General features: G+C 36.5%; 1 protein-coding gene across 19 annotated transcripts in view; it reads right to left on the reverse strand.

Annotated features, from left to right (window-relative positions):
- med27 (mediator complex subunit 27) overlaps positions 1-24,218 on the reverse strand; it is a 241,308-nt gene that overhangs the window by 59,215 nt on the left and 157,875 nt on the right. For all 19 annotated transcript variants that reach the window (XR_012383618.1, XM_073909251.1, XM_073909248.1 and 16 more), the window contains 1 exon segment: positions 11,568-11,698. Coding sequence is in view for 18 of the 19 variants with exons in the window: in NM_200660.1 (NP_956954.1) it covers positions 11,568-11,698 (131 nt within the window). In the remaining variant the exon portion in view is untranslated.

Raw genomic sequence — 24,218 nt, forward strand, 5'->3', positions numbered from 1 at the left:
ACAAAAAAGGAGGCGCGTGTACTTTGTTCATCTTGATGTAACAGGGTAACATTGCTCTCTTAGTGTGATGGATGATACAAAGTGATCAAATAGCCCTTTCTTGTGACTGCATGTGAGGGTGAGATGAATACTGATAAACGAGTGCTGTCTTCCTCTCCTTCCTTTAATCAGGGATCAGCTATGACTAAAATTTTCATAACACTCTGCTCTCTAAGCTTTGCTGCAATGCAGTGGAGGAAAGACGCAGATCTTGACCAGCACTCTGTTCAATCTGAAGATGGAACATCAAACAATCTGAAGGCACTCTAATTGATGTGAACATTCATATGACCAGATAATAAAGGAGAAGTAATCAAATATAACATGCTGGAGTTATATTAGTTGGTTGCATTTTGAACAATATAAAAAGTTACTGAACTTATGATTTGAATAGTTTAACAATAAATAAAAGATAAACAGATAAGTGAATAAAGCACTAACTAGAATTATAAACACAAGAAATGAAGAAAAAGAAAGTAAAAAGAGAGAAAGAAAAAAGAGAAAGAAATAGAGAAAGTAAGAAAGAAAAAGAAATAAGAGAAAATAAAGAGAGATAGAAAGAGAAAAAAATAAGAATGAAAGAAAGCAAAGAAAAAAGGAAAAAGAAAGAAAGAGAAAGAAAGAGAAAGACAGACAGAGAAAAAAGAAAGACAGAAAGAAAGAGATATAAAGAAAGAAAAAGAAAGAAATAAAAAAAGAAAGAAAGAAAGACAGAAATGATAGATAAAAAAGAAAGAAAGAAAGAAAGAAAGAAAGAAAGAAAGAAAATTAAGAATGAAAGGAAGAAAGCTACGAAAAAATGAAAGGAAAAAAGGAAGGAAAGAAAGTAAGGAAGAAAGAAAGAAAGTTAAGATTGAAAGAATGGAGAAAGTAAATAAAAAATTAAAGGAAAGGAAAGAAAGAAATAATCATAGGAAGAAAGAAATAGAAAAATAAAAAGAGAAAAGAAAGAAAGAAAGAAAGAAAGAAAGAAAGACAAAGAAAGTAAGACATAAAGAAAGACATAAAGAAAGACATAAAGAAAGACATAAAGACATAAAGAAAGAAAGAAAGAAAGAAAGAAAGAAAGAAAGAAAGAAAGAAAGAAAGAAAGAAAGAAAGAAAGAAAAAAAGAAAATTAAGAATGAAAGGGAGAAAGCAACAAAAAAAATGAAAGGAAAAAAGGAAGGAAAGAAAGTAAGGAAGAAAGAAAGTTAAGATTGAAAGAATGGAGAAAGTAAATAAAAAATTAAAGGAAAGGAAAGAAAGAAATAATCATAGGAAGAAAGAAATAGAAAAATAAAGAGAGAAAAGAAAGAAAGAAAGGAAGAAAGAAAGAAAGAAAGAAAGAAAGAAAGAAAGAAAGAAAGAAAGACAAAGAAAGTAAGACATAAAGAAAGACATAAAGAAAGACAAAGAAAGACATAAAGAAAGACATAAAGAAAGAAAGAAAGAAAGAAAGAAAGAAAGAAAGAAAGAAAGAAAGAAAGAAAGAAAGAAAGAAAAAAAGAAAATTAAGAATGAAAGGGAGAAAGCAACGAAAAAATGAAAGGAAAAAAGGAAGGAAAGAAAGTAAGGAAGAAAGAAAGAAAGTTAAGATTGAAAGAATGGAGAAAGTAAATAAAAAATTAAAGGAAAGGAAAGAAAGAAATAATCATAGGAAGAAAGAAATAGAAAAATAAAGAGAGAAAAGAAAGAAAGAAAGAAAGAAAGAAAGAAAGAAAGAAAGAAAGAAAGAAAGAAAGAAAGAAAGAAAGAAAGAAAGAAAGAAAGAAAGAAAGAAAGAAAAAAAGAAAATTAAGAATGAAAGGGAGAAAGCAACAAAAAAATGAAAGGAAAAAAGGAAGGAAAGAAAGTAAGGAAGAAAGAAAGTTAAGATTGAAAGAATGGAGAAATTAAATAAAAAATTAAAGGAAAGGAAAGAAAGAAATAATCATAGGAAGAAAGAAATAGAAAAATAAAAAGAGAAAAGAAAGAAAGAAAGAAAGAAAGAAAGACAAAGAAAGTAAGACATAAAGAAAGACATAAAGAAAGACATAAAGAAAGACATAAAGAAAGACATAAAGAAAGAAAGAAAGAAAGAAAGAAAGAAAGAAAGAAAGAAAGAAAGAAAGAAAGAAAAAAAGAAAATTAAGAATGAAAGGGAGAAAGCAACAAAAAAATGAAAGGAAAAAAGGAAGGAAAGAAAGTAAGGAAGAAAGAAAGTTAAGATTGAAAGAATGGAGAAAGTAAATAAAAAATTAAAGGAAAGGAAAGAAAGAAATAATCATAGGAAGAAAGAAATAGAAAAATAAAGAGAGAAAAGAAAGAAAGAAAGAAAGAAAGAAAGAAAGACAAAGAAAGTAAGACATAAAGAAAGACATAAAGAAAGACATAATGAAAGACATAAAGAAAGAAAGAAAGAAAGAAAGAAAGAAAGAAAGAAAGAAAGAAAGAAAGAAAGAAAGAAAGAAAGAAAGAAAGAAAGAAAGAAAGAAAGAAAGAAAGAAAGAAAGAAAGAAAAAAAGAAAATTAAGAATGAAAGGGAGAAAGCAACGAAAAAATGAAAGGAAAAAAGGAAGGAAAGAAAGTAAGGAAGAAAGAAAGAAAGTTAAGATTGAAAGAATGGAGAAAGTAAATAAAAAATTAAAGGAAAGGAAAGAAAGAAATAATCATAGGAAGAAAGAAAAATGAAAGGAAAGAAAGAAAGGAAATAAAGGAAGAAGACAAGAAGGAAAGAAAGTAAGGAAGAAAGAGAAAGTTAAGATTGAAAGAAGGGAGAAAGGAAATAAAAAAATGAAAGAAAAGGAAAGAAAGAAAAAGGAAAGAAGGACAGAAAGGAAGAAAGAAATAGAAAAATAAAGAGAGAGAAAAGAAATAAAAAAGAAACAGGAAGAAAAAAGAGACAGAAAAAAGAAAGAAAGACAGAAAGAAGGAAAAAGTCTGCACTACAATAATTATATGATGAAATAGATAGAAAGAAAGCTCTCGCTAACATTCAAAGTCTGACTTGACAACACAGACAATACATACTTTAAGGCAGTGTTTCTCAACCATGTTCCTGGAGGACCACCAGCACTGCATGTTTTGGATGTCTCCTTTGTCTGTCACATCCTTACAAGTCTTTCAGTCTCTGCTAATGAGCTGATGATCTGAATCAGGTGTGTTTGGTTAAGGAGACCCGGAAAATGTGCAGAGCTGGTGTTTCTCCAGGAACGTGGTTAAGAAACACTGATTTACGATATGCTTACATGTCTTATGAGGTATGGATACTCTACATTTCATTTGCACAATACATAATATAAATTATATTGCACAACATAAAAAAAACAACGCAACATCTACATTTTATTTTAAATCAGCTTAAATAAAACATATTTGCAAATAGAAGCACACTCCAGCGAACAAGCCAAAGTCAACAGTGTAAAAGAAATTTTCCAGATATGTAGAAAAGCTTGGGGGGCTAACCTGTTTTTTTCTAAAACACTTTTAAAACTAATGCTTTATTAATGTTAAACTGAAAAGATCTAGATGCTCATAACTAATCTGCTGCATAATTATATAACATGACTTTGAATCAAATACAGATCTATGCAATGTGCAAATATGAGAGAGTCAGGTTGCAGCTGTTGTTAATTATAGTAACATGTGAAGTAAATCTGCAGGTCTCGTGAGGGTGGCATGGAGAATTAGTCTCGGTTCAGTAACTGTGGCTTTGCATGTCTGGCCGATGGGAGCAGGAGGCACTAAAATGACAACAGCTCTCTACATTGATCCTCAGCAGGCGGCGGTCTCATATCCAGGAGATTCAGAAGCAACAGAAAATCCAACTGAGGGCATTTCTGACGTCGCAAAGGTCACCTTGAGTTGACCTGACTGACTTTCAATGCAAATACAGTTGAAGTCAAAAAGCAGTTAAAGTTCCCACAGCACAGTTACAACATCACTCCGACCAGACAAAATTATAATTTCTGAGGCAATAAGACAGTTGATTATGCTTGAACTCACAGTGCACTGGGAAGAGCGGATGGAAGACGCAAATGAAAGGAAACACTCAAAGTACTAGGAGCTAGCAGAGAACTGCCAGGAAGGGGGCTGGAAGACCCACTTTGAGCCAATAGAGGTGCGCTGTAGAGGGTTTACAGGGCGTTCACTCTGTAAAGTCTTCAACCAACTAGGCCAAGCAGTAGCTGCTAAGAAGAAGGCCATTTAGTCTGTTTGTGAGGCTACAGGGAAAGCCCCAAGATGGCTATGGAAAAATGTGGGCTGATCTGTGGATGATGGCTACTGGGATGCAAGCTGGGGTCTGATCAACCTCAGCTGGGTCACCTGGGTGAGGGTGTCTGATGTTGAAAGACCGGAAACACCCAATGACCCCAGGACACATCACTGATGACACATCCCAGTGCATTTTAGCATATGCAATGCCATGATCTCTGGTAGGTATCATCTTGCCCCAAAAAAGAGGATTGGCTTTGCGAAAGCTGGGAAGGAACCCTGCCAACTGCAAAGGTGAAGGTCAGGCCTCCTCCACTTAGCCCCTGACTGGCAGTTGCAAGTCAAACTGGGAAAGCAGTTAAAGTTCCCACAGCACATAGTTACAACATCACTCCGACTAGACAAAATGATAATTTCTGAGGCAACAAGACAGTTGATTATGCTTGAACTCACAGTGCCCTTGGAAGAGCAGATGGAAGATGCAAATGAAAGGAAACACTTAAAGTACCAGGAGCTAGTAGAGAAGTGCCAGGAAGGGGCCTGGAAGACCCACTTTGAGCCAATAGAGGTGCGCTGTAGAGGGTTTACACGGCGTTCACTCTGTAAAGTCTTCAACCAACTAGGCCAAGCTGTAGCAGCTAAGTAGAGGGCAATTAAGTCTGTTTGTGAGGCTGCAGAAAAAGCCACAAGATGGCTATGAATAAAGTGGGCTGATATGTGGATGATGGCTACTGAGATGCAAGCTGGGGTCTGATCACCCGGGTAAGGGTGTCTCCTGGGTAAGGGTGTCTGATGTTGAAAGACCCGAAACACCCTATGACCCCAGGATACATCACAGACGATGCGTCCCAGTGCATTTCAGCATATACAATGCCATTATCTCTGGTAGGTATCATCTTGCCCTGAAAAGGAGGACTGACTTTGTAAAAGCTGGGGAGGAACTCTGCCAACAGCAAAGGTCAAGGTGGGGCATTCTCCACTCAGTTCCTGACTGGCAGTTGCAAGTTGACCTGGGGAAAAAGTTAAAGTTTCCACAGCACATAGTTACAACATCACTAGGACCAGACATAATTATCATTTCTGAGGCAATAAGTCAGTTGATTATGCTTGAACTCACAGTGCCCTGGGATGAGCGGAGTGGAAGAGGCAAATGAACGGAAATGCTCAAAGTACCAGGAGCTAGTAGAGAAGTGTCAGGAAGAAGGTAGGAAGACCTACTGTGAGCCAATAGAGGTGCGCTGTAGAGGGTTTGTAGGGTCTTCGATCTGTAAAGTCTTCGCTCCGGCAGCCATCTCTCTGCAACCCTCACATGGTCGCCCACTGTAGCTAAGCAGGGCTGCGCCCGGTCAGTACCTGGATGGGAGACCACATGGGAAAGCTTGGTTGCTGCCGGAAGTGGTGTTAGTGAGGCCAGCAAGGGGCGCCCAACCTGCGGTCTGTGTGGGTCCTATTGCCCCAGTATAGTGACGGGGACGCATTACTGCTCAGTGAGCGCCGTCTTTCAGATGAGATCTCTGTGGTCGTTAAAAATCCCAGGATGCCCTTCGACAAAGAGTAGGGGTTTAACGATGGCATCCTGGCCAAATCTGCCCACTGGCCTCTGTCCATCATGGCCTCCTAACCATCCTCATATTCCAATTGGCTTCATCTCTGTCTCCTCTCCACCAATCAGCTAATGTGTGGTGTGCGGTCTGGCGCAAAATGGCTGCCGTCGCGTCATCCAGGTGGATGCTGCAGACTGGTGGTGGATGAGGAGATTCCACTCCATTGTGTAAAGCGCTTTGAGCGCCCAGAAAAGCGCTATATAAATGTAAGGAATTATTATTATTATTATTCAACCAACTAGGCCTAGCAGTAGCAGCTAAAAAAAATTTGCCCCTAAGGGTGCACTTACACAATGCTATCTAAACATGCCCAGGCGCGTTTCCTGATTTGTTTGAGAAGTGCGAGAGCTCTGAATCTTGCTCAGGCGTGGTTCAGTTGGCCTGCCCTGGCCCGGTTGGAAGAGGTGTGGCAGAGCGCATATGAATAGTGTCCTGAGATGTGGCTGGGCGCTTCTGGTGTGTGACCCCTTTAAGTCTGTTTGTGAGGCTGCAGAGAAAGCCACAAGATGGCTATGGATAAAGTGGGCTGATCCATGGATGATGGCTACTGGGATGCAAGCTGGGGTCTGATCAACCTCAGCTGGGTCACCTGGGTGAGGATGTCTGATGTTGAAAGACCCGAAACACCCTATGACCCCAGGATACATCCCTGACGATGCGTCCCAGTGCATCTAGATGATGTTTCTTGGACACTAGTGACGAGTCCTGTGGCTGCAGATATTCTGAAGATATTCTGATCTAATTTTGATCACTGTTTCTGGCAAATTTTTATTAAAAATGACCTGATTATCTTGTAAAACACTGTTCTACTAGCCTGGTATAGCAAAGACTAAATTATTATTTCAGAAAAAAAAGTGCTCATAAATTGTTTTCTAATTATGATCTCCACTGATCTATGGAAAGAGAAAAACAATTATTGGATATATACAGACACAGCTGAGTCTCATATTGATGGGAATCCTTCAACATCATATGGCTCCCAAAATGGACTTATTACATTGAGTACTACAACGTATTAATCAAATCACATTCTGTAGCTGCCGTCGTCTTAGCTGGTGGGAAAGTGTTTAAGCGCAGACCTGATCCCTTTGAGCCAGATTAGATGAGTAAATGCTGTGTAATTCTGTTTACAGGATTAATATTGCGATGAATGCACGGGATGGGACCAGATATCATCCAGACTCTCCTCTGGGCCTCAATTATGAGGCTAGTTTAATATTCTGCGATTTTAAAACGAATAGTTTTATGGGCACTCCTGCTGGTTCAGTATGAAAGATTATAACAGACTGAATGAATAAATGGATCAATACAGCGTCTGGTATGGGATTTGATTATTATGAAGACCTCTTTTGATTTTTATGATTATAAAATGTTTAAATTAGCTAGACTGGGTATCCCTTGGTTTGTGCACCAAAACTAGGCCAGTTACGTGCGTAATTATTCATAACATTATCATTAATTTAAACAGTAAACATCTACTTAAATGCATTTAAAAGCATCTGGTTTTGGGACAGGACTACTTTCTCTTGTCAGTCCACTCAAGCGCTGATGTCGGAGGTGATTGCTATCAGAACGCTGGGAAATAAAAAAGTAACATAAAAGCAAACGCGCATGAAGGTTGTGCTACATAATTCATGCACCGCTCCTTTTAGAAACGGCAAATTCATCAGGACAATGACGTTTGACAGAGGAGCCGCTGTCTCCGTTCACCTTGCTCCGTTCAACATCCTCTCCCATCCGAAAAAACAGCAAAGTACGATTAAAGATACACAGTGCACCGCAGACTGATGTTCAGACCACTTTGAGTAGAAGCCGATCTATCAGGAGCACCTCACGTTACTGTACTGGTAAAGACTGGTAATGTTTATCAGGATGCCAATATATGCACTCAAATTGGCCTGTCGAGTTTCTGCTTGTGGGCTGGGCAGCTTTTGCAAGAAAAACACCAGCAGTTATGACATTTGAGGGAGCTTTTAAATGCAATGACACTATAGAAATTGCAAAAAAAAAAGTTGCATATACATTTGAAGTCAGAATTATTATTATAATTGAAATATTGGAGCGATAAAAAGACAATATATATTTTTTTTATTTCCTGACATTAAAATAAGATCCTTCCCATTTTGAGGCCCACCACAATGTGACATAGGAGTGCGGTTTCCCTACCCACTGAATTCACTGACAGCCGTGTATTAACATGTCTTCACAATAACGCATATAATCATATCAACAAGACAGGACTTGCGCAAAGCAACTGGGATTAAAAGATCTGTTCAGCACCCTGTGATCATCAATCATCATCAAATGTGATCAAAAATGAGTCTTACAAGTTTAAAACACTTTTAAAACAGTGCATGTTCGTAATAAAGAAGGTAAAAATCACTTTAATTCATCACCATAGCCGCATGTTAGTACAATTATAAAAGAAGAAGCTTCAATCCCGGTTTGTGGACATTAAATCAGATCTATTTTGAGCATCAACATAACAGATATCCAGACAGCTGTGGATATTAGCATATATCTTGTCACATTTGCCATGCAAAAACAGAGCAAAGTTAAACGTGCACACTTTGCGTGTGTGAGTCTGTGTGCATGAACTTTGTAATGGCGCTGTGTGAGACTCATCATTGCAGAAAGGCTTGAACTATCTCCATAACAAATACATCAAATAATCATTGGGAAAGTTCTTACTGTTGTTTTTCCCACAAACATTACGTGGAATCTGCTTCCTTCATGTCTGAAGATGAAGACACACTCTGACTAGCATGTGGGAATGGTGGGCAGGGACAACTACCTTATTTCCATTAAAGGCACAGGCCACAAAAACAGCTACAATGTGCTTTGAGCTGATAATACCAATATTCTAAAAGGTATAATAAATAATCTGATGGGTGTTTTGTTCTGAAACTTTACCAACACATTTGGAGACACAAAAGACTAATCTTAAATCTTGAAAAAGGGGTAAAATAGGTGCCCTTTAAGCAAGTTTTTTACTTAAAACAAGCAAAAAAAATCTGGCAATCGTGTAAGTAAAATAATCTCGTTTATAGAGTTTGTTTTGCTTTATTGTCATATTATATGTATATGTTATACACTGAAAATTTTCATTCGGTCTCCTTGTCCTTCAGTCTCCGAAAAAAGCACAGTGCAGTATGAGTACCCAGAGAGGCATCAGAGCGAAGGAGAGCACTACAACTTGAAATAAATGAACGATCACTTTGAAAGACCTTGGAAAGAAAATAAAATGCCACGGCAAGATCAGATTAAAAAGAGCACATTTGCAAGGAGAAACAGAAGTGCTATCCCATCAGTGGGCTTTTTTAGAGGGACTCGGACCACCTGGGCTCCGCTCTGGTCTATTCAAGCCGTCCTCTATACTTATTTTCTGTTCATTCTCCAACCGTCTTTCATCTTCCCTTCAGAGTCGGTGCTCCCTTCTCCTCTCCACTCGCTGAATCTCACTCACACTACTTTATTATTAAAGCCTACTGTCTACAACCCCCGTGACACCACCAAAGACAATGAGCTATTCTGCTCTCTCGCTGTAATCAGAAGAACCAATAAAGAACAAGAGAATCAATGATGACCTCTGAACTGTTACCATTGGGTTTATAGACAAACAAATGCTGGCGACTTCAGTTTTCATGAATGTGGGCCTTGTTTTGTGCTTCTTTAATCTTACATGTCTATGTGTAGTACTTTTAAAGTACTCGGAAAGTAGTACTTGAAAAAAATTGTGGATTCAATATTTCAATTGAGTGTATCAATTCAAGTATTGGGCCTAGGGAATGCCATGATATTACAGCCCAAAACATCACTGATCCACGCCCATTCTTCACTCTGGGCCTGCTACAGTCTGGGTGGTACGCTTCTTTGGGGCTTCTCCACACCATAACTCTGCCAGATGTGGGAAAGACAGTAAAGGTGGACTTAGAGAACAATACATGTTTCACAATATCCACAGCCGAAGGTTTTTGCTGCTGGCACCATTGAAACCAACGTTTGGCATTGGAGTGACCAAAGGTTTGGCCATAGCAGCCCAGCCAATATTGACCCTGTGGAGCTCTTGGTGAACAGTTTGGTGGAAACAGAAGAGTTGAGGTGCACCTAATATTTTATAATAATAAAATAGGTTTTATTTTTTGCATACACCTTTGAAATAGAGCCGCATTATTCTGGATAACCTGACAAACAATTTTTGCTTATTTTTTAAAATCCTGAACACAATTAAATCTATTCAGGCAGCGACAGGATAACGTGTTGTAGCATAGGTCAGATATTTGTAATCGCTTCTTACATTTTAATAACAATAGTGTTATATAAATAATTATTGGATGAATCGTTAAGCCTGGCACCACATCGCGGACCTCCGTTGACTTTGCGCGCACTATATACTTTATACTTGACGCATTCGCCACTATGATATTCTTTAAACAACAAGGGGCGGTCAAAAGACACTGTACTTCTCTGTTTATCTGTCTGATTTTACGGTCAAAGTTTTCGGAAATACGTCAAAAAGATTTTATAACAATTCAAGATTTTTTTTTATTTAAACTTTGATGTATCACTTGCTTTTGTTCACATCTCGGACAGTTTTACCCATTACAGTTTATTAAAATATTAGTAACAACAGGCCATGAGTTGCTTTACAAATATATATTTTATATTATGGCAAAAAGCAAAAAAAGTACTAAGTAAAAAAAAAAAAAAAAAAGCAGTAGTAAAAATCTAAAGACTAAAGACTTTTTTATATATAACCCAATCAACAAATCACACATTACTGTTGGGCTAGTTTGTCCTCAACTGATATGCTAAAAAGGCAATAATTGTCTTACATTCCTGACCATTATCACCAATAAAACCTAGAAAAACAGGGAATCAGTGTGTTGTAAACTATTAGGTTCAAATATTCTTTTACAGTTATCAAAGAAATATATTGTGACATCATTTTAGTTTTGTAAATATTAAATTGTTTTAAATTCAATATTGTAATGTACACATCAGTGTAAAATATGACTGGTGGAAAAACATATTCTGTAATTGTGTATTAAAGCCACCTGGGTCTCCACTTTTGCCATGGCCTCTCTTTTTGATTTTAACAAACTTATCCTTTTAACAAAAACTTCCCTCCTTTCCCACTACTGTTGCAATTTCTAGCCAGGAATTATTGGCCATCTATTTATCCCTAAGATCACGCATGGACGGATAATAAAGATGTCTGTACATTCGCACTGGTTTCAGACAAAATCTCTTTAAAGTGTTTTACTGTATATTTGACTCAAAACAAATGCTGCGCCGTGCAAACAGCTCGCACGAGTCTCAAAAAAAAAAAAAAAAAATTTAATTAATTAATTAATGCGGTCCACCAGATGAAATCAAGATCGAGCACACCCAAACTGAACTTCTGCAAACACAGCCGCGCACGCTCAAGCGAACTAGCAGATGCGTTGAGTATAAACAAGGCTTTACAGTCTATTGTTTATAAATAAAATGTGGCAAGAATAAAAGCTAAAGACATTTTTCTTTATAGTATTTTCCTTTTTTTTTCTCCAAAAGAGTGTTGGAATCAGAACAGAGTATGGATAAAAACCAGATTCGATAATCTCTAAAAATTCAAATGATACCCAATTCTAGTTTTACATCAAAACAATTAAACTGGTTTTTCATGTGAGAGAGTATATTGATAACATCATAAACTTCCACATCTCTGATAATGAGATACTGTTAAAAATATGAACTTGCACTCACTGTGTTGGAAGGGCGAGGGTGCTTGGCTGGACTTTGGGTCTTCGTTTGGCAGATGTTCCCATCTGATTGGCTGAGCGTTTGAGTGACTGTTGGTTCAGAAGACTGGAGGCCAGACCTGCATGATACTGCAACTACAGAGGAAAAAAAAGAGATTTATTTACAAGTGCTGTCACGAATACCACATTTTCATCTGATCACGATTAATCAATTTCATTTACACTACTTTCAGCATCTGCCCAATTCGTTACATGGCTATTATGTCAAAATTGATTCTCAAACATTGAACCGATTCAGAAACTAACAACAAAAATGTCCAAAGAAAATTCTACGGCTTTACAAAGAACAGCTAAACGTTTCGAATATAATCACCAGACTAATTGGGCTTTTAAGAATTGTTTACTCAAAGCAAAGCTCCAATCTTGTCTACAATCTGTTGTTCTGAGAGAAGCACACACAGTTGCTTGCATATCAATCCTCCGTCACGTTTTTCCTTGTGTTCTTTATGCCCACCTCCTCCCCCTCGCCTCCTGTCTTACTATGCTGAACGTAACATGGCGAGTGTAATATCTGTGGCTTTGATGCTGTAGTATCGCAGAAGCCTGTCATTAGCTCTTCCGCTCATGTGATGAAACCATGCGAAAGGTGTCCACTACCCAGAATGCACAGCGTTAAGACATTCAAGTCAGAAGAGATGTTAATGTGACAGAACTGCAGACGCCACCAACCTCATGCCACGGACATCAATCTGACATGCTTAATCAATATCTGGGTAGATGCATATTGGTAAAAGAAAGGGATCTAAGTGTCTTCATGGTTAGCTAAACAGGCTGAAAAATTATTTTGGTCACACTTTATTGTCATGGCCCGTTCATTAAAGTTAGCAGCATCAACAGATATTAAGCATACAGTCTACAAATACTCAAATAGACCAACAAAATAAAGTGTTACCATATATAAATTTTTAAACTGTTCAAATTGTGTAGTGACGATTGTTAAATCACACAAACCACAATTTTCTTTAAACGTCACTCGAAAAATGGCAATGCTTACAACGATAAACAGCTAGCAACCTGTGAAAATAAAGGGTGTATAAAAGTGTATCTATCTAACCTTTACTACAAGATAATAAATAATTACTTTTTTTAGTTACAATATATCAGTAAATTTATTACTCACAATATTTTATTAGACTCAAAAATGGATCAATCTTATTTATAGGGAATATTTTATAGTTTATTACACATTACAGGGTGGTAACTGTTTCTTTGATGCACCGCGAAGCAGACACAAACAAGTCAGTATTGGTTCAGTAATAATCATAACCAATTATTATGTCTATATGTCAATATCAATTATCCTATATGTTTTACATTGCAGTAGCTAACTATGGCGAGAGAGGACACTGCGAGTAATTAAAGCGCTTCAACTACTATCTAAAACATAATTAACGATTAACCATAAACAAACATTAATTAACGATAATCCAACGTTAATGTTAAACGATTAATTGCAGGTAAATGCATACAAAATAAAAGTCTGCATTTACATAAGTTTTATGTGTACAGTGTATAATAATTATTTAAATATGAAAGCATGCATACATTTTAATACAGGTAAAGGAATTGTGTGTGTGTGTGTGTGAGATCTATCTGTCTGTCTGTCTGTCTGTCTGTCTGTCTGTCTGTCTGTCTGTCTGTCTGTCTATCTATTTAATACAGGTAAAGGAATTGTGTGTGTGTGTGTGTGTGTGTGAAATTTATCTGTCTGTCTGTCTGTCTGTCTGTCTGTCTGTCTGTCTGTCTGTCTGTCTGTCTATCTATTTAATACAGGTAAAGGAATTGTGTGTGTGTGTGTGTGAGATCTATCTGTCTGTCTGTCTGTCTGTCTGTCTGTCTATTTATATATCTATCTGTCTATCTATCTATCGGCACAATAAAATTATATGACAGTATCAAAATCATAACATATTAATATGTTAATATATATTAGAATATACATGTGGGCATTTATAAGAAATAGACTGTACACAAGCATACAGTATATTATGCAACACAAACTTTCAGCTTTATATGTTATTAGTCACGATTAATACAGTTGAGTATGTTGCTTAAGACAAAACAAAAAATAAATAAAATAAATGATAATATTGTGTTAGAATAAATATTATATTTGACGTTATTTTGCAATGTTGACTACCTTAATGATACATCTTTGAGCCAGGTGTAACATATGGGGACTCGACCGGGATGAGGTAAGTTGTTAGTGCTAGTGTGTGGATGCAAAACAAGACAAAGTTTCCCAGTACTGGGTTGTGGCCAGAAGGGTATCTGCTGTGTAAATCATATGCTGGAATAGTTGGCGGTTCATTTCACTGTGGCAACCCCCTCATAAATAAAAGACTAAGATGAAGGAAAATGAATGAATGAATGTATTTGGAAGACACAAAGGCGAGTAAATTATGACAGAATTGTCAATTTAGGTTAAACTTTTCTTTTAATTCTCAACAAACAGAGTTATTTGAGTCTTTTATTGAACATTTCTGCATGTCCTCTTATTGCAGAAAAAACCAGCATCGCAATATTGTGCTCTAAGCTAACCACCAGAAGGCTAACTTGATTATAGATAAACTATGTTCAATAACGAGTAGCTTATAGCTTAAAAAACTACACCTCCAAAGTATTTTCTACTGTACCACTGTTCTGGGCAGCCGGCTTGCTGGGAAATCTTAAGAAAATCAATAGTCCTGCAGCAACACGCAAGGCTGCTCGCAACACAAGCGGCGACAAAAGCGATCTCATCAGGTTTCGGGATTCATCGCCATGCTCTCCCACACAAACCGGCTCTTAAATTAGAGCCCGCATAGGCCCGTGCCTCATTAATTGCTATTAAAATATTCCTCCTATTGAGCTAATTAGCCATGTTGGAAGCAGCGGAGCTACGTTCGCGGAGTGAGAAGCAGACGGCACAGCACTCCCCGTTTAATTTGGCTGACCAAAGCAGCTGTGTTAACGGGGAATTATTTTAATTAACTGAATCTCCTTTTCGTAGCTAATGAGCCTACTTGGTAAGGGCCAGATCTTCTATGAGTGTAGTGTGTGTTGGAAAGCTGGGCTCCAGCTGTATGGAAAGCCCTTGCTAATAAATAAAAGGCCTACATAACAAGGTAAGGGGAGAAAAATAAAAACAACAAACAAGATGACAAGATGCTGTAAAGATGGCTCAGGCAACTTTGAATGTCAAGTGGCTTGAGGAATTTGGTGCATTAAAAACATCCACACCAATCACCGTTGGTTTAAAGATTGGTCTCTGGCAGCTGTGTAGGTTTGTTAGTGCTGCACAAAAACAAGAAATGAGAAAAGGCTAGTGCATGCAATGACAAGATGCTCTCTTGTTTAAATGTTCATAATATTCAAACATTTCAAGATAAATCTTTACATAATTCTAATGTGTTTGATTCATTTCAAACTGACAGTTCAAGCTGATTTACCCTAATAGTTCACAGACGTTCTACTTAAAAAAATAAAATAAAAATGATACATATTGTTACATGCCAACAGATATTGGTTGTCATTGGCTGCGTCCGAAACGGCATACTTTCATACTATATAGTACTGTAAAATCAGTATGCGAGCCGAGTAGTATGTCCGAATTCATAGAATTTGAAAATCAGTACATGAGAAGTACCCGGATGACTTACTACTTCTGATGAGATTCTGGAGTGTGCATCCAATGCACGCTGCGCTATCCCATGATGCCCCACGAGCGAATTCATGAATGGGAGTGAAGCGATGCAATTGACGCAGGTAGGTCACGTGACCATGACAAAATGGCGGATGTAGTACATCTGAATTCCATTCATACTTTTCACATTCATACTGTATAGAACGTACTTTTCTAACAGCTAACTAGTACCTTTAAATTTAAATGCAGTACCTACTGAGTAGTAGGCGGTTTCAGAGGCAGCCATTGTGTTTTTCTTTCTACCAACCCAGTTCACTTCCTTGTTTTGGCTACTGCAGTTCCTGATTGGCTGGTCCACCTCCACTTGATGCAACCGATCCTGACACTGCCTTATGCTGACTAATTCCTCAGTAACAACTTGGTCCCTGTCTCAGCCAATCAGACCACTCCAGCTCACTATATATTTTTTGTCTGCCAACAGTATGTGAGTCTTTCAAGTGAAGACCTTGGCTGGCTCGACTTGTTAATGGTTTCTGTGCTTGTTGCTTGCTTGATTGAATCTGTGTTTATGTCCCCATTTTGTTCAGTTTTGTTGTGATATATTGTCTGTCTTATCCTTTATTTAAACGGTGTTGTCGTTTTGGTTTAGTCACTGTCTGTTCTTAACTGTGTAATCAAATATTCCCTTTCCTCATGTTTCCCTACAGAGGTTTGGTAGAAAGACTGGTAGGTAAGTAGGTCACGTGACATACTTTTCAACACATAGGAGTTTAACGGTCTAGAAAAGCACCAGGGAATGGGGTGAGCGCCAACCCGTGTATTTTTGGTTAAGCGGATAGTTTGTGTAATTTAGGCAAGACGTCTTGGACATTAAAGATTTATTTTTCACATTATTGTTTATTAGACTAGATTAGAGGGGATTTGACTAAGACTGTTTTGTTTAGATTGTGTCTTTGCTTTAGCACCACCCATAGCCAGTCTTTCTAATTTATGTTTTGTTTTGGTTGTGATTTGTAAATATTGTAAATAGCTCACTCACTGATCACCAACTTTAATAAATCACTTTGATTGCACAGCAATTCTTGTATGTGGTCATTACTTTGAGTACAATTTTCTTTGGGTGTTTGTTTAAACAAGATCCTTGGTCAAGTGTGCAGCCCCACTCCCCTAGATTGCCTAGGGGTTGTAACACACATGTATATATTTTTTCCATTTCTACTATATACAGTAGGGCTGCATGTTGGAAAATTGACACTGCAATATTTACCCCGATAGAAATTTACCACATGAGTTAGGCCCAATCCCAATTCTATTTCTGTACCCCTACTCCTTCTCCTTGGCCCTTGAAACAGAAAGTGAAGGGGAAGAGCTTCAAAATTTACCCCCTAAGAAACGGGACACCACTACAACACCTGCACACATCATCATACGTCAACGTGATCTCCTACTCTACAGTATATGAGATCAACGATCACGACTGCTGTAGTTATTACAGTTGTGTTTTTTTTTTTTTTTTTGGTATTTAACTTCAGGAAATCACTGAAGGCAACAATTTCATGTTATCATAACGATCTAATGTGCCAATAAGCTCATAACTGTACTGTGTGTATTTACACCCTGGCCATGTTCATCCATGTAAACGCATGAAAACAACATTGACATTAAAGCGGACACTGTAAAAAGGTTATTAAGGTTATTAAGAGTATTTAAGTGTCATCAAGTGACTAAATGTAGTAGGACTACTATAGCGTAGTTATTATTATTATTATGGATTATAGATAGCAGATCTTTAGGAGATTTTATTTTAGCTTTTTTTTTTTTTTAATTTGTGTATCTCTTTACTTCCATGCACAGCCATGCTGTCGCTGTAGAAGGTGTATTCTGGGAAATTTTCTTACCCCTTGGTTTCGAGTGTAGTCCTTAAAAATCTCTGTTTCAAGGGGTATCTAGCCTTTCCCCTTAGCTCTACGTCTTCAAACTAAAGAAAACTGTGGTAAGGGGTAAGCGGAAAGGATTGGGCCCATGTCCATGTCGCCCACCCCTATTAGAAAGACTTGGTGAGAATACAAAAACTCCTCCTCCGAAAAGAATATTTAAAAATCTTAATCATTTCAGACTACACATTCTTTCATGTTGAACATTCTTACTGAAATAAATTATGGAAGAAAGGTTGTAAATATTGTTACATGTTAACTGTAAGCAAATATCAAAAGACAAATACTAAACACTGTCGAAATAAAAAGATCAAGATATTTTATGACATTTAGAGGACAGAATGAAACCAATCTTGCCCTCCTGCTGTGTTTCCTAACACAAAATTGTACAGCTAGAGTTACAAAGAAACCTAGAGTTTACAAAGAAAAAATAGAGAGAGAGAGAGAGAGAGAGAGAAGCACAGAACAAAAGAGAAGGAGGACAGCGAGGAATGAGTAGAAAACAGAGAGAGAGACACCGAGAACAAGACAGGCATTAGGCAGAATGCTGTCAGGCAGCTGAGTGTGTCATCACATTGGGGCAGATGAAGATTAAAGTGCGGGGTCAGAATCTGACTTGTGAGAGGATGCACGGGACAACCACACACAATCAATGTCACAGACAAACGAAACAGAACAAGACAGCCTCTTTCACTGGAAGCAGACACAATCATGGAAGCACAGGAAAAGCATTGCACTGCCATATAGCACATTATCAGGACATAATCCAAGCTGAGACGGCTTGCAAATAATGTCTGAAAACGCATAATAAAAATGCAAGAAAAAATGGAAAAGCTTTACTTGAAATATAAATAATCTGCTAAGAAAAATGCAAGACATTCTTTAGTACACAATATTTTATGTGCAATATTTTATCAACAAATAAATGTTTTAAATATTTGGATCATTTAAAATAACATAAAAACAAAGCATCTCTTAAAGCATTAAATGTGCTGTAAAGGCTTAGAATAAAGTTAAGAGTGATTAAGGGTACTTTCACAACTGTGGTTCGGTTTATTTGGTCCAGACCAAGGGCAACAAATAATACATCGTAGCATTTTTCTGCCGTTTTGGGTCCTTTTCCAAGCACACTGATTGCTTTGGTCTGAACCTGTTGAAAAGAACCAAAATGCAGTCATGTGACAAATTCCACATCACTCATTGGCCAGATGTTATGGAATTTAATTTCTAAATTGCTTTTCGATTGGTCATAATTAATGTGCGGAAAAATGCTAATGGAACTCCCCAAGTACACAAACTAGCAAACACAAAATAATGCATTTTACTATGGAGGGGCGACTGCGCTGGCTGACTGTATCCCTGGTCATGGTATAGTATATAGTATGTATACATCACTAGACAAACTATACATTTCAAGAATAAATGTATAAATTTCAACGACTGTAAAACAATGTTTAAATCTATTGCACATCCCAAGGCGCATCGCAAGTCACTTCAGGAGGAGGCGTGAGTTAATTTTGCTGCACTGCGATTTGGTCATCTTCCGGAAATATTACCAACGATCCATCAGGTGATGTTTTTCCCTCTGTCAGATTGAAATTGTTGATAAAGTGCTGTCAACGTATATTTTTTTCTCCACATCTCATAATGCACAGAGCATCGGACTACGGCAGCTGGATTAGTTCAAAAAGGCGAAGTACTTTCAGCAGTTGAGTCTGTTCTAGTTCGGATCATGTTCTCACCACAAACGAACCGCTCCAGCGTTCGTTTGAAAGCGTACTGAGGCTACCTCTTCTCTGTACGTTTTTTTGTTCTGCTTTTGGTGTGCACTCGAGTGGAATTGCTACATTCACACCTGCCCAAATGAGCCACACCAAGAGGCAAAACAAACTATAGTGCGATTCAATCGAACTAAATAAGGCAAGTGTGAGAACACCCTAGAAGTTATGAGGGTAAAAAAAATCCTTATGTTGATTTGTTTTTATTATTAAGATATGATTAAGTAATATGTCAAAAGCACAAATGAGAAACAAATGATTACTCATAGCATCAGCTTAACTAACAAGCAGTTAATATTGAGCGAGTTACATTTTAGACAAATATTTACTAAATATAGACTCTTCTTTTATGTTTTACGAGTAAAAATTTCCAAATAAAAGTGAAGAGCAAATATCTAGCTCACAGCAACAGTGTTGTGTTCCATTTATGACTTACTATGATTTTAAAATATGAGATTTTTACATTTTTACATTATTTTCTTTGTTATTAAATAAATGAATCCCTTGAATTATTCAACAATCACAAAATAAAACAAATGGTTGCTAACAACTGCCAGTTTTTGTGTCTTTGTAAAGATGTTGTGGTTCCAAAGCAACGTATCAGCACAAAAAACATTCAAATATTTTTGTATGGAATTTGACACTTATGATGCGACTATTCACTGATATATTTGGCAAAACTGCCAAGATTTAGAAGTGATACTGATATTTAAAGGTCTCATGAAGTGCTTTGAAATGTGCATTTCTATTCTGTGTTTGACGTAATAATCTCAACCAAAACCGGAAGAGAGGGTGGGCCATAGTGTAGCTCCTCCCCTTTCTATAAAACAGCCAGTAGCATTTTGCATTATACCGCTCTGCCAGTGAGAGTGGTTTAGCTTAAGTGCATCAAATGTGAAGCATCTTGAAGGGGGCGGGGCATGTCAGATACTAGAGAGCATTTGATTGGTCACGACTTGATGAGAAACTGAAGTATGAGGTGACATGGAAAAAAAAAAACCCGCTGATGATCAACCTCTACCTCTACATTTTTATATCAGTTTTACATATTGTAAATGCTAATTTTGTCACTGTTTTGGAGCACATAGTTTATACAATTCCTAAAAACTAACAATACTTATACGAACATCTAAAAAAATTTTTATTTCTTGACCAATATTTTAACTAGGGTTGTAACGGTATGAATTTTTCACGGTATGATAATCGTCTAAAACAATACCACGGTTTGACGGTTTCGCGGTATACGGTATGTTACAAATGTTACAAAATAATAGAACAGTGAAGCAAATTTGACTTTTTCCAAATAATATATTTTTAGTTACTATAAACAACACCACTTACAATGAACAAATAAAAATAAGAAAATAATAAATAATGTGTCAAAGTCCAAATAAAGTCCAAATAAACATGGTGCAAATCCTCAGTTAAAAATAGATATAAATATTTACTATACTATAAATAGTTACATAACGAAACTAGATTCAATATGGAACATCCTTAGGTTTTATGTGCCAGCATGGATATGGTTGTCTGTGGATTTGGATATGGTTGTCTGCAATGCAGACAAACAGCTGCATCTTCATTTGCGTCTTTTGAAAACAGCTAGAGCAGCAGTTCGTCTTTGCTGTGTCACTGTTTTGTCATGTTTCTGTGCTGCTGTGCATGCAAAAGTACTTAGTATGAGAATTATTTCATGCAAAACTTTTTTTTTGCGTTTTATTTAGCCGCGCATAAATGTATGCCTTTCTCTCATTCAGTGTTGTTCAAAAAGCTTGGTCCACAAACAAAAGCGAAACCTTTGCTTATTGGTTGTGATATAGCGAGTTTGAACCAATCTGGGCATGGAGGAGGGACAATGCATCAATGTATCATGTCTGATTTGTCCGGAGACACAGTGACGAGCGTTTCTTTGTCAAATCAGCGTTGTCAAATGTTGATGACGTAACCGCACTGATTCCGGAGCCTCTGAAAGTCCGCGAATGTTATGTGATACAGCACTGGAAAGCTGAGATTCTCTTCTTTATGCCAATCTTTGAATTGTATGAATCGGATCAGCGGATCAAAAGTTATTAAACATTTAAGAGCAATACTTATTTTTAGCCGCGGGCGGCTGTCTCGGTCTTTAAGGGTTAAAACCGTTGATATGCAATTGTTCATGGTATGATAATCGTGCACGTTCAAATCGTGGTAAACCGTCATACCGGTATATTGTTACAACCCTAATTTTAACACAGACTATTTCAACATTCATTGGCTGCAGTTTCTAGGCTAAATGAACACTACGGGGAAGTATGACACCAATATTTTAAGTTCCATTTTATACTGAATTAAAAAGACATTTTTACATTATCCAACACCAATAAATTATTTTCATGGAGTTTTTTGCACAACACCAAATAAATATCATGAAACAACTAAACAGTCTATAATTTGTTATTTAATTTGTTTGCCTCAACAATCTATCTCCTTATGTACAACTTTTTTGCAATGGTCAGTTTGCTCAGAAGCTCACCTTGTACAGTACTGTACTAGAGATGCAGAGCACTCAGCTTCGAGTCCAGATTCACAAAAGAAATAAGAGCAATGTAAAATCAAGTTGAAACAATGTGGTCGCAGTGCTTTCTTCTTTCGTTTGCTTTTGCTTATCAATACACTATTTATATGTTGGAGGCTGCACAATATATTGTTTCAGCATCAATATTGCAATGTACCCATTCGCAATAGTCACATTGCAACATATGCAATGTTGAGTCAGAATTATAGTTGATTAAGAGGCACATAATTGTGTTTAATTACTGTATTTTATATAGAATCTAAGTAATTTTATGCAAAAGTTTATAACATTTTGAATTTTTGTCCTGTTTCTAGTCCAATTATCTACAGTTCAAAGGCGAAAACATTACAAGATAATTTTACTCACCCCATTGGCAGATCATTTCACTGGTTTTAAGGAAAAACTCTTAATTGTGACATATTTCTTCTTAAGTTGAAAACAAAACAATATTTTCACTTGATCTAAGTATTTTTCGATATTTGGAATAGAAACGAGACAAAGAATATTATTTTTTGCATTGTGATTATTCAATTTCGGAACATGAATACTGTAATGAAAATCGTCAAATAGTGCTATTCAAACTATCTTGTGAAACTGTATTGATGTCGCAAAATATATTCACAGAAAAATTAAATATCTCAATATCAAATTTTTCCAATATCCTGCAGCCCTAGTATGTTGTAAATACTAGGTTAGGTCAAGTCCCATCTTCTTGTGGGTTTATATCTAAAACAAAATGTACTCGAGGTAAAATATTTCAGAGTCACAAAAATGTAGATAGCGCCCTCAAGTGGATTTGTCATCTGAAACGTGCAATGAAAGTTAACGGTGACAAGTATTTGACGTTTCGCAAAAATGTATCATGCACATATTTCTAATAAACCTGTGCTGGATATTTATTAATCTTAGTATCTATTAGCCTTAGTATCTATGATTTATCGTATTATGTCCAGCTACATTCAAAAACTCATTTAATTCTTTAAAAGGCCTCTTAAAAATTATATTTTTAATGAGGCCAGGCCCATCCCTCAGATCTCTGCAATGCTCAGACTGCACTGCATCATGCTTTTGCATTTAATATTGTGAGCAAAACCAGAAAACTCCTATGCAGAGGAAAAGTCTTGCATTATTCCATGCAACTAATTGCAGACGCCCATCAAACCCAATATCTATTCAAAGAAGCTTTGCAGAGGAGGGAACGGCAAAATCATGTAACGAATATTAAGTGCAAGTTGAAACAACCCTCTTTGATCATCCGCCGCTTACAACCCCGCACCCGAAAATGATGAAATGACTATTTGTATGAGTGAGTCTTTTTCTAAAACACCCAAAACTTTACACAGCCTTGAGGGGAAAATAGACTCAATTTGTTAAACTCAGTTCTGTTCACTTTTGAGAATTAGACTACCGGGAGAATGTACAAACAGACCACTTATAATCTTTTTTTTTTTTTTTTTAACCAACAATATTAATTCTGACTATATAAACCAAAAATATTCTGTTGGTCCCACTTTATAAGGTGGCCTTTACTAATATGTACTTACAGAGGAATTAATAGTTTGTTACAATGTACTTATTGTGTAAATACATGTATTTACTGTGTACTTATGCTTGATTAAATACATGTATGTAATTGCATCTGTAATTAACTTTTGTAACTACATTTGTAAATACACTGCTGACCATTCCCTTACACATTAACCCACCCTCAAACCTACCCACACCACCAAACCTGTCCATAACCCAACCTCTATCCCAACTCAAAAGCACCACAAGTGTTCACAAATACATTATAAACACAGTAAGTACATTGTATTTATTTTTTGATGTAAGTACATAGTAGTTAAGGACACTTAATATAAAGTGGGAGCATTCTGTTACATCAGTAATAGTGAAACCAGTCAATTCTATTCCTGGGACACTTTCCCTTCAAAGCAAACAAAACATTTTCTTAAGATTTGACATTTAACATAAAGTGTATTCTAAGCAAATGCCTTAAACTAAAAGCCCAGGAACCTGTAAAGCCCCAGTCAGATCCCATGATTTTTTTTGCTAGTCATGAAAATCACTATGTCAGATTATGCGATTTTGTCTTGATAAAATCTTGACTTGTAGTGGGTAACAAATGTACCAGACTACATGATTTTTCATGGACAGTCATTCCGTGATGTCTACAACAACACTGTAGAAAATTATATGACCAATTAGTCCAAACAGCATATGTTTTTAGTTCATTGTAACTTATTAAACCAAGTTAATTATGTTCTAACTTAATTTTATGAGTTAAGCAAGCTGTTTTAAGTCAGTTTAACATAATAAAAGCTCAATGGACTAATAAGATTAATTTGTTTCAGCTTAAAAATTTAAGGCAACCAGGATTTTTTACAGTGAAGGGTTATTTCCCAAAGCAGACACAAGTGTTGCTCTAACAATATTTCTAATCTTAAAAAAATATATAATAATAATCTCAATCTCAATAAACACTGATGCTTGTTGAAAACTAGGCTACAATATTTAAGAATAAGATGAAATTTTCTTTTTTAACATTAGGATATTTTCTTTGAAATCTAAATGTATATTTTCATGCCAGGGTTGATTCTGGGTATTTTTTCAAGTGAAAATCCTGGGTACAAACCAGTTTATTGATTGGCAGACAAATAATTCTTAGCAGCTGGAAATCAGAAAATGCCCCTTTCTTTCAAGA

The sequence above is a fragment of the Danio rerio genome, chromosome 8 (assembly GCF_049306965.1).
Source record: "Danio rerio strain Tuebingen ecotype United States chromosome 8, GRCz12tu, whole genome shotgun sequence".
Classification (NCBI taxonomy): domain Eukaryota; kingdom Metazoa; phylum Chordata; class Actinopteri; order Cypriniformes; family Danionidae; genus Danio; species Danio rerio.